The 11,845-nt window shown below is 33.4% G+C and overlaps 1 protein-coding gene across 1 annotated transcript in view; it reads right to left on the reverse strand.

The window, feature by feature from the left end:
• Nucleotides 1–160: 160 nt before the first annotated feature.
• The window catches only part of LOC133174731 (dynactin subunit 1-like), a 36,466-nt gene continuing 24,781 nt past the window's right edge, over nucleotides 161–11,845 (reverse strand). The window contains exons 29-38 of the mRNA XM_061309813.1: nucleotides 11,502–11,630; nucleotides 10,566–10,708; nucleotides 10,121–10,260; nucleotides 8,353–8,426; nucleotides 7,519–7,590; nucleotides 6,991–7,146; nucleotides 6,212–6,269; nucleotides 3,295–3,386; nucleotides 2,685–2,780; nucleotides 161–2,082 (exon numbers count right to left, since the gene is read on the reverse strand). Of these exons, the coding sequence (XP_061165797.1) occupies nucleotides 1,945–2,082; nucleotides 2,685–2,780; nucleotides 3,295–3,386; nucleotides 6,212–6,269; nucleotides 6,991–7,146; nucleotides 7,519–7,590; nucleotides 8,353–8,426; nucleotides 10,121–10,260; nucleotides 10,566–10,708; nucleotides 11,502–11,630 (1,098 nt within the window). The 3' untranslated portion in view covers nucleotides 161–1,944. The remainder of the gene's footprint in view (nucleotides 2,083–2,684; nucleotides 2,781–3,294; nucleotides 3,387–6,211; nucleotides 6,270–6,990; nucleotides 7,147–7,518; nucleotides 7,591–8,352; nucleotides 8,427–10,120; nucleotides 10,261–10,565; nucleotides 10,709–11,501; nucleotides 11,631–11,845) is intronic.

Here is an 11,845-nt window from a genome sequence, read left to right on the forward strand (position 1 = left end):
TATCCACAAGTGCACTACCAGGAACAAACTTTAAAATATTGATTTATTTTACACATCGATTTCTTTACAATCCATGCCAAAGGCAGAAAATTTTAGCCATGGGTGTTTGCAAAGGATTACTGTAAATAAACTTTTATTCTAGTGCTAGAAATAAATCATGTGACTTTTGCAACCTTGCTTTATTTGCAAATATTTCTCGCCCGAACTACATGTACTTATTTCATTATGTATTCTTTAGTCACCAAAAACAAATAGATTTCAAAATAACAAATAGATTTCAAAATAACAAACTGCAATAAAAAGTTGTCACGAATAATGGACTTTACAGTATTTTTTCATATAGCTACAAATATAAATATTTATACATTGTAGAGAGAGAGAGAGAGAGAGATTCCCCTTTGTGAACAAACACATACGATTGCTATATACTTACAGAAATTTTAGAACACTAACATAATTTATGCCAAACGTAACTTCCCTGTTATAATATGCATTTTTCAAATAGAATGCAAATTTTAACACTAAAATAACACAAGCCCTGGAAATTAACAATATAAAATTTTAACTCCATACAATACAGAAAAACAGGATTGTAGCAAAGTGCCAGGGATGAGCTATAATGATATGCAATAAGCAAATTCGTTAAATCTTTTAAGTTCACAATACACTTTAAAACCATTGGGATTGCAAAATCACTTTACTGTAAGCTTGACTTCATTGTGTGTTCCCTATAAGCTTGTTTTACTGTAATTTTCTCATCACAGTACCCACAATACACAAAGAAGACAATATTACAGAGCACTATTTATTATTATTAAGCGTTACATCATACAATTATAAAGAATTTTATATTTACTCAGTTTAGCCCTGATTTCCTTATTATAAATATACAGACTCAAGTGCAGAAATGCTTCAAATTTCATAGCACTTTCTTCGAAACTTGACAGCAATAAGGAGACTGGCTTCTTAAATAGCAAAATTTAAATATCTGATGTTTTTAACAATTTTTAAAATCCAAATTCATACATATCAATCTGAGCATTTGACAATTTTTTTTTATTTTGACACCTACATTGTACAATATACATGATTAATGAGAAATTTTGTTTTTAAATAAATCTCAAAACACAAGTTTTTTTTACATCTTTGTGTCTAGTCAAATTTGTTCAGAACACAAATTCAATGTGTTAAAGAAACACAAAACATGATAGCTAACAAATTTGTTCATCAGCTCTATCAGTACATTCAGGATAACTTTATTTTATACTCAAATGAATACAGTGAGGTTTTGGATTTGTCCATTTACAGAAAATTGTGAAGTGCTTAAATATTTCAATACATCTGTGTTTTTTACTTCCCAATTTAAAGATTTGTGTATGAAAAAATTGAACAGATCCAAACAGTTAAAAATCGAGAAAACAGAACATCTTCAAATTGTCAACAAAAAAGGCTTAATCAAGAATTACATCATTATGCTTACTGCACACATTCAAAAAACTGTATATCTTATTTTTTAAAACTTTTTAAACTTAATTGGGGGGGGGGGGGGGACTTCAATATTTGACATATTTTCTGCAATTGTGTCTCTATTACTGTATAGAGCTTTACAATTGTTTATTTTCCTTTGGTGTGTAATCAAAGTTTTTTTTTTTTATTTACTTATGCAAATATAAATACATTTTAATGTGTATAAAATAACCTTTAAACATAAATTATTCATTGTTTCTTGAATTTCTGATTTCATCCAAAGCAAGAAAAAAGTGAAAATATTTCCATCCATACAATACACAATATCATATATTAAGTGATTCCATTGAATTTTTAACAGTCAGTGAAAGAAAATTTTCAAGAATATTGCACAACAAACATCCACCAAGCAGACTGAATTTCCTCTGCAGCCTCTACACCTAAAAAGATAATTAATTATCCTAATCCCAAACTAAATCAGTGAACAAAGGCTGAGTGGATTTCTTTTAATCGGGTCGGCTGAAGATTAAGTGGTATTATCTCCCCTTGTCCTGACTTTGTAGGTATGGATATACGCCCAATCAACTGACTCTCAGCACTTTTCTCGTGTAGCATCTGTAAAATTTAACAATACTGATCATTACAGACTTCAAAGTTAATTCAGAACATACAACGTACATGTATATTTAATAAAACAACACAATCTGCATGACCTTGATTTAAATGAATTAAGGATTAATACAATATGTGTTTGCACTCTACAACTGTTGATAAATTAATTTCTATGGAAAACCTTTTTTGGAAAGTCAAGAAAGTAATGCCCCAAAGACCATAAGCTGAGGTAAGATTAAGTCAAAATTTCAATTTAATTAGTATAACTTTTGAAATCATTATGGTAAAACAAAATTTTTATCATGTGTTTGTATTTACATTGTATACAAACTTGCAACATTTTTAAAATTGTGGCTTGTATAAAATCAGAATTCATAACATCTAAATTTTGACTTAATTCTGCTCTCAGTATATGGTATTTGAGCCTGGTCTTATCAGTGCTGAAAATAATGACAGTCTTAAGGAAAAACTGATAATTACACCATTGCAGTTCTCATCTTTGTACATTTTTTGACTGGTTTAAATTGATTGAGACTTGTCTTAGATATTTTTCAAGGTGTTTATAATGTGTACATTTTTGAGAATTTTTTCACTATAAGACTCACCCTAGCAAACTCGGGGGTGGGGAATGTTGACAGATCAGTCCTGACCTGTCCCCCAGTTCTATTGGCAGCCAAGAGGTTGGTGATCTGGACTTGTAGCTGCAAAAAAAAGTCATCAAATTTATAATTCAGTATACTAGTACAAGCATTTGTAGGGGGAAAGACCTGCTTAATAAAATGATTTTATATACTTATGGTGCTGTAAGATAAAGTTATAGAGTGAAAAATGCACAGGAGTATAAAAATCATGCTTCTATTTAAATTCTGGGTATAAATGTTTACAAAATGTTATTATTTTAATTTTAAGAAAATTCAAATACTGGTGTACGTAGGTTACTAAATAAATTACTAAATACTTAGGATATAGAGATTATGAGATGTTCATTTGCTTTTCATTAAGCTATCCAATTCTTTTAGTCACCCCGTTATTTTTGTTTTAAAAAATGATGGATTCAGAACAGTGACCTTTCAAATTACTGTTTGAATTTGTGCAGAGATGCGCTGGACAGAGAATCCAAAACATTCACAACTTATGATGAGATTTTGATCTGTATATATAGTTTCATAAAACTTTGTTTAATTAGGAAGAGCTGATGTTATAAGGTATACTGACCTGTTGAGTTTTCTTCTCCATTAAAGTCAGTCGGGCAGTTCTGGCCACCAACTCTCGGGTCGGGTTACTGGTCTCAGTCAGAGGCTCATGTCCTAGGAAGAACGGACAGAAGAAAGTCAAATATAATTTGCTTACATATCTAAAATTTTGATTTCGCAGCATTCCTTACCTTCAACTGCATTCACTTGATTAGCAGAAACTTCTAACAAAATGAAAATTATAACTTAGCTACCTTTAACTGATAGTTTTAAAATAAGAAAGCTTGTATACCTGAATACTGTAGATGTACTTTTTCCATGTGGGATTAATTTACACTACATATGCCATTTCAAATTTTCTGCAGATATTTTTCACAGCATTCTTAATGGGCATTTAAGGAGGTGAAGGACCTTTGGCCTAAAAAAATTCCCGTCATTCAATTTTTTTTCATATTTTGTATATTTCTAATTAAGTATGTCCCACATATCTTAAAGCAATCATTAGTTTCTTACCTTATTTTAGAGATATTAATTGACAAATACAATGCCTTAGAGTGGAGTTTTAATTCTCCATGTTTGCGGGTCCATTACTCTGTCCATGATTGGATTTTTTAAGCACAGATAAAATATATTTAAGGGGACATGTATCTTTTAAAATATTTCAGAGTATGGATAGGGTTTAAAAGTTGAAAAAGCAAATTTCTTCTGTCACACTGCATATAGATAGGGAAAATTATGTACTTTTTAAGACAACTTAAACAACAAAAAACTAAATTTGCAAAATATTCTATCATTCAATATTTTTAAATTTACGTTGAAATGCAAGTCCTTCACATTATTGATTAACTGTAAAAATTTCAAATGGTGAAGCTGACCTCAATATTGCACAGGACATCGTTAAAGAAAACATGAGCATGACAGAAACGTGTCATGTTTACATTTCTCGAGTACGGGAAAAACCAACTATGATGTCACACGTAAGCTGAATAAACAAAATTAGATATACCTACATAAGATTTCCGTGTTCAGCCATGCAAAAATAATTTTTGTGTTCCCCGTTTCTCAAAATATTTCATCACATACTGATTATGATTATTTTCACACAATAATACCGCCCCTGCATTCACCGAACATGATCTTGCTGTACTAACAGATCGTGTATGACGTCACCGATGTGTTCGATGTGCAGTTTAGAGAAACAGAGGAGTGGATCAAACTATTTCATAATGTGTTAATGTTTAAAAGAATGTTAATTTTTTTTTATTTTTCTACATAGGTTGGTAATTAAAGTAAAAACAAATTGTCAAAAATTATACAAGAACTTATGGTTTACACTTAGACTTTACTTTACTGGTCCCCAGATCCGCAAGATCCGCGCGCTCATTGCACTATGACTTAAGATTTACGTCACTCAACTGATAAGGGTTAGTCTTGCACATTTTTTGACTGGTTAGGGTTAGTCTTGCACCCACCTGAGAGATTAGGGTTAGTCCTTGCACAAGTTTTCAACTGATTAGGGTTAGTCACGCATCCATCCGAGAGATTAGGGTTAGTCCTCACACATGGGTTAGTCTAGCATCCGCCCGGGAGATTTGGGTTAGTCCTCGCATACCAAGGGATTTGGGTTAGTGTCTTGGTTTTTTTTTAAGATTAAGAAATTCAGTTGCATCTGTATTTTTGCAAGATCTTAATTCAGCTTTAACGACATCTCTTTGGTTTGTTTACATGAAAAAATGGCTAAGTACGAAAGAAACCACACTAAGCATGCGCCGCACGCGTTCTGTTGACAATTATTTTTCGTCTCCTTTTCACTGAATAAACAATATTAATCACTTTTTTCAGAAAACGAGGTTAAAAACTTCGTTTAAAACGAAGTTGTAAACTAAACTTTTAACTGTAGAATTCGATTTTGGGGTCAAAAAGGCTAAAAACCTCATACTTTTAATTGTTTTCGATCGCTCATGCGATCTCATCTATACTGAAGTCGCCTACGGCGACACTATATTTTAGTGCGTTTTTCTGGGGACCGGTAAAGTCGTTCCCTTTTGCACTTATATAAACAGAGACTATGACATAGTTAAACAGTCATGTGACCATGTGTCCTTCATCCCCTTAAAAGATAGAATGGCAATCCAAGAAATCTGTGTCATTTTTGTGATTCCGTGGAATTATGACTCATTGGAAAAAAGTACGTTTACAGTATATCTAGATATGACCCATTACCTGGCATTACCTTTTGAGGTGGTCTATTTCCTGGCTTTATCTGTAAATCTGACCATGTTATCTACCTGGCTTTACCTGTAAATCCGACCATCTTACCTACCTGGCTTTACCTGTAAATCTGACCATCTTACCTACCTGGCTTTACCTGTAAATCTGACCATGTTATCTACCTGGCTTTATCTGTAAATCTGACCATGTTACCTACCTGGCTTTATCTGTAAATCTGACCATCTTACCTACCTGGCTTTACCTGTAAATCTGACCTTGTTATCTACCTGGCTTTACCTGTAAATCTGACCATGTTACCTGTAAATCTGACCATGTTACCTACCTGGCTTTACCTGTAAATCTGACCTTGTTATCTACCTGGCTTTATCTGTAAATCTGACCTTGTTACCTACCTGGCTTTATCTGTAAATCTGACCATGTTACCTACCTGGCTTTATCTGTAAATCTGACCATCTTACCTACCTGGCTTTACCTGTAAATCTGACCATCTTACCTACCTGGCTTTACCTGTAAATCTGACCTTGTTACCTACCTGGCTTTATCTGTAAATCTGACCTTGTTACCTACCTGGCTTTACCTGTAAATCTGACCATCTAACCTACCTGGCTTTACCCGTAAATCTGACCATCTTACCTACCTGGCTTTACCCGTAAATCTGACCTTGTTACCTACCTGGCTTTATCTGTAAATCTGACCTTGTTACCTACCTGGCTTTCGTTTGGTGATGTCAATAACTCTAGGACAGGCACACATCATATTCACCTCCTAAAACAGAGTTTCATGAACTTTACATTTATAATCAGCATAAAGCAAAACATAATATAAATTGACAAAGCACAGAGATCATAAATAATACATATACAAAGCACACTCATACTAATTCATTCTAAACTTTTTAGAGTTTTTTTCAAAAGAAAATAAAAAAATTAATGAGAATAGACTCATAGAGAGATAATTTTCACTTCAAGTAACAGTATTAAATGGTACCCAGTGTATACTCTGTTCAATTCAACAAAGAGATATTACAATCTGCTTCAAATAAAGTTAGAAACTTGACAATAAACAGAGAGTTCTTACCCCCAGCAGTTTTGCTGTCTTTTGGTGACAATAAATAGAGAGCTCTTACCCCGAACAATTTGGCAGTGTCTATAAGTGACAATAAACAGAGCTCTTACCCCCAGCAATTGGCAGTGTCTTTAAGTGATAGTAAACAGACAGTTCTTACCCCCAGCAGTTTTTGCTGTCTTTTGGTGACAATAAATAGAGAGCTCTTACCCACAGTATTTATGCTGTCTTTTGGTGACAATAAACACACAGCTCTTACCTCCAGAAGACTGTTCAACAGAGCAAACATTCGTAAGCACTCACGAACATTTCAGTTTGATGGATAAGGAATTTTGGAGAACGCTCACTAACGTAGCCTCTGTTGAACAGACCTCAGTAGTTTGGCAGTGTCTTTAGGTGACAATAAACATAGAATTCTTACCCCCAGTAGTTTGGCAGTGTCTTTGCGGAGATTGGTCAGCTGGTCTCTCCCAGGTGTGTCCTCAGGTAAATCACCGACAGAGGTCACTCCTGGTCTGCTGGACAAACCACCTGATTTCTTGGGAACTCTCAAAGGAGGTAATTTAGCCATTTGCTCCTGAAAAAGTTTATCAAAAGTTTCTCTCAGGAGCAGATAAATATCTCCATCTTGATAAACTTTCTGTGTCAATAGTTTATTCATCAAATTAATTCAATAATTATACTATGATGTTTTATAAAGGAGAGGTCTGGTAGAAAATAAAGGTTTTAAATATATCCAGCTTAACAAAACATAGAAATCGACAAGAACTAAGATGTATTATAATGTAGAACAAATATATTATAAATTGTATTCTGTAATATAATGGAAATAATTTGGCAAACGTTTAAAATGCCAAGTTTTACTTCACCTGTCATATAGAAAAACAGGAGAATATTTGTTTTTCTTTTTTTCAGGGGGGGGAGGGAGGGACCAGATTCCAGGTCTTACCTTCATTTTATCTGACTTCAGTCTAATATTCTCATCCTTTACCGACTTCAAAGCCTCTCTCAGAGATGCAATCTGTAGAAATTAAACATCAGAAAAAGATTTAAACCTTCGGGAATATTACCCATGAATTTGAATTACATGTATTTACATTTTTTCCAGACAAAATATGGTGACTTCTTATATTTATATTTATAAATTTATTTTCTGCATTCACTGCATCCATTTACTAACCAAAAAAATCAGATATTTCTTATTTCAAAACGTTCCATCTAGGTTATGTATTTTAATAAATGAAATTTTAACACTAGAGGAAAATTTCACTACTTTTGCAAATCTGTAGCACAGGTAATTGAATTGTTTCATCCATGTACAAGTTCAGGATATACATAGTGCACAAGAATATTATCTGATGTAGGTACATGTACATGTATTACTGATAATGGCTTTTATAATACATGTATTTGTTTTCTGGTGTAGATGTTTATCATCTATTGATGTGTCACCTGTAATTCAGTATATAGAGAGTTCTTAGTATACATTACCTGTTGTGTGTGGTAAGGGGAGTCCTGTATAGTACACCTGTTAATTATTACCTGTAATACTGTAATTAATTACCTGTGTGATGAGGTAAGGGGAGTCCTGTATAGTACACCTGTTAATTATTACCTGTAATACTGTAATTAATTACCTGTGTGATGAGGTAGGGGGAGTCCTGTATAGTACACCTGTTAATTATTACCTGTAATACTGTAATTAATTACCTGTGTGATGAGGTAGGGGGAGTCCTGTATAGTACACCTGTTAATTATTACCTGTAATACTGTAATTAATTACCTGTGTGATGAGGTAGGGGGAGTCCTGTATCGGAAAACCTCCCCCTGAGTGGACTGGTGAGCCGGGGGAAGAAGCTGAAGCAAAAAGCATGAAATGGCGGATAATTGTTTGTTATTCTGAGCATATAAAGCTTAGAAATGGCATATTGTATAATTATTTGTGTAATTTCACTCCATTACAAGCATATAGCTATATACAAATGTATACGGTGACTTAAAGTAAGTCATAGGCATTGCTTTTGGAGATGTTTAAAAATAGGCTGCGACTGACTATAAAATTCTCAATATAAAAGAAAATGAAAATTCAGTCAATTATGTTATAGTTGTTAAACATATAAGATGGTTTTTGAAAAACAACCAATTTCATACAGTTAAGGCCAAAAAAAATTAATCAATATTTTCTCAGGCACCGCCCCATCAGGTCAAATACTGCCGCATTGATCAATTTTATTGACATATTGAAAAGGGAAATAACTCAATTTTCTATTTTTCAAAGTTGAAAAAGAAAATTGAGTTTATTCCGCTTTTCATCAATGTTTAAAGTTAGGCCTTTTTATTAGAGAAACAATATATATATATCTCTTGTTAATACATATTTTTTTTAATTAACCTTTAAACAAATGTTAGGAATAACATTATTTAAAGTTGAGTATATATTATAATTAATGTAATAGAATAAAACAAAAGTATGAATCAGTTGAAATCATTATTTTGTTGAATGACTGACATGAAAAAATGAGATAACACCTACTTACAAAAAAAAACTGCCTGCTGCATTGAATTTTGAAATTTTTGGCCTGAGAAACTATCACTGTAGATTCCTAAATATATGCGAGGAATTAATTATCTTGTAATTTCGCGAGAAGCACCACTTGCGAAATAAAATTACTTGCTTTTATTTATATGGTGCTGAATCAATGTAAAATCTCTATACCAACTGTCCACTCGCGAATTACTGTTCTCACGATTTGACGTTAAAGAGCCATTTCATGATAATAAGAACTTGCAAAAAATAAGGAATCTACAGTAATCAATTTTTTTGGAGCCTAAAGAACAATTTCCTTATTGCTCTATTTCAAGAAATTGGCTGAATATTCCAGCACTGCATCTCTCAGTATCTTCATTTTGCATTTTTCCTTGATTTGTAAATTAGCAAATATATACAAGCACTTTTTATTTCTCTCAGTATTTATGGGACCTACAGGTATGAGACAATATAATTTCCTGACTTCTAAAATACTATCCATTTTTAGGGTAGAAGCTTTGTTGTGTCTCAGCCTTTTACATCTTAATCAAAATAATTTATCAGAAATGGTTCAAGAATTTCTATCAGATTCCATTTTTCTCTTTAAATTGGACACCATTTTAAAGGCAGTGCTAAAAGACAAGAAAACAATAGCTATTGCTCTGTGAGTAGCATTTAAAGCAATCCTTATCAGGCTTTCAGAATTAAATGTAAATCGCTGCAGGAATAATGGAAATAGAAATTTATTCACCAAATATAAGTAATTCTAATCACCTTTATGGCTGTAAGAAATATTTGATTCATTAATATGATTTATACCAAATTTCTTTTTGTTTTAACGTAAGAATAGTCCACATCAATATTCCTCAACATTTTGATTTATTCCTTATTACTGAGTTTTAATCTCTATCAGTAATCTTTGACCTGTATCATTGAACTCTGACCTCTATTATACACCTTTGTCCTCTATCATTGAACTCTGACCCCTACCATTAACCTCTGTCCTCTGTCTTTGAACACTAACCTGGTTGTGTAGCTTGTCTAGTGATTCCCTCGATGAGTGTTTTCTTGGAGAGGATTTTCAGCCTCTCTTTGAGTTCTATTTTCTCTTGTTCCAGTGTGTCTATATCTTGTTGTAGTGCATCCATTGTCTCCTCAAATTCCCTGTAAACAGAGATCAAAGCAGTAAGATCAGCTGATGTCTGTACTGTAAATTACTGTAAACAGAGATCATAGAGGTAAGATCTGTAAATTACTGTAAACAGAGATGACAGAGGCAAGATAAGCTGATGTTTGTACAATAACTGTAAATTAATGTAAACATTGACATATACTACCTTTTTAATTACACAATTAACTTGCAGAAACCATACGTGTGGGGATGATTTGTGCAATACCAGGATAGTGATATATAGCCAGATATTGGTACTTGGGGATATTATGGAAACATAACTTATGGTGTTTCTCACTTTTCTTTCTTTCGGAGCTGAGCCAGGAGCTCGTCATGTTTTCTCTGTAACTTGTCGAGTTTGCTGTCCCCGTCTTTTGTCGCATTCTCCAACTTCTTCTCCAGAAGTCCGATTCTGACCTGCATCTCGCTCACCTCTTCTCGCTGTACATAATTACAAGTACATAACTGATAGAAGAAATTTAGGAGTGTAAAATTAACACAAAAAAAAGATTCAACATTTTAGTCAACTTTTTGTATCACCATCTCCTTCACTTGTAGAATGGCATATTTCATATATAATTATGTATTATATATGAATGTGTATAGCTCATCATCCTCTTGACTTGCAGTTGTTTTAGCATATAATGTATATCTTACCTTCATTTTAACTTAAGATTTTAACTAATCCATCTTTTTTATCTCAAGTTTGAGTTCTTCCACACCCACCTTCTTTTTGATCTTGAGTTTAAGTTCTTTCACACTCACCTTCTTTTTTGATCTCGAGTTTGAGTTCCTTCACACTCACCTTCTTTTTGATCTTGAGTTTGAGTTCTTTGACACTCACCTTCTTTTTGATCTCGAGTTTGAGTTCCTTCACACTCACCTTCTTTTTGATCTGGAGTTTGAGTTCCTTCACACTCACCTTCTTTTTGATCTCGAGTTTGAGTTCCTTCACACTCACCTTCTTTTTGATCTTGAGTTTGAGTTCTTTGACACTCACCTTCTTTTTGATCTCGAGTTTGAGTTCCTTCACACTCACCTTCTTTTTGATCTCAAGTTTGAGTTCCTTCGCACTCACCTTCTTTTTGATCTGGAGTTTGAGTTCCTTCACACTCACCTTCTTTTTGATCTGGAGTTTGAGTTCCTTCACACTCACCTTCTTTTTGATCTCGAGTTTGAGTTCCTTCACACTCACCTTCTTTTTGATCTCGAGTTTGAGTTCCTTCACACTCACCTTCTTTTTGATCTCGAGTTTGAGTTCCTTGACACTGTCCTCCTTTGCCTCCATTTTGTGTTTCATCTGATCCATCTCAGCAATCTGAGCTTTAACAGTTTTAGCTCTCAGCACCACAGGGGGCACCGGCTGCAACACAGCAACATTACAATATAGCAAAAACCACTAGGAAAAAAAATTAGCAACACAATGACATTACATAATACAGCAACCATAAAAGAACAACTTATAGCAACACAGCAACATTACATAACATAGCAACCATAAAGAACAAGTTATACATGAAAATGTAGCCATAGAGAAACATTATAATAACACGCAACCAACAACTATGACACAACAAG

Source organism: Saccostrea echinata, unplaced genomic scaffold (assembly GCF_033153115.1).
Source record: "Saccostrea echinata isolate AGI-Se365-2 ecotype Australia unplaced genomic scaffold, CSIRO_AGI_Sech_v1 ptg000059l, whole genome shotgun sequence".
Taxonomy (NCBI): domain Eukaryota; kingdom Metazoa; phylum Mollusca; class Bivalvia; order Ostreida; family Ostreidae; genus Saccostrea; species Saccostrea echinata.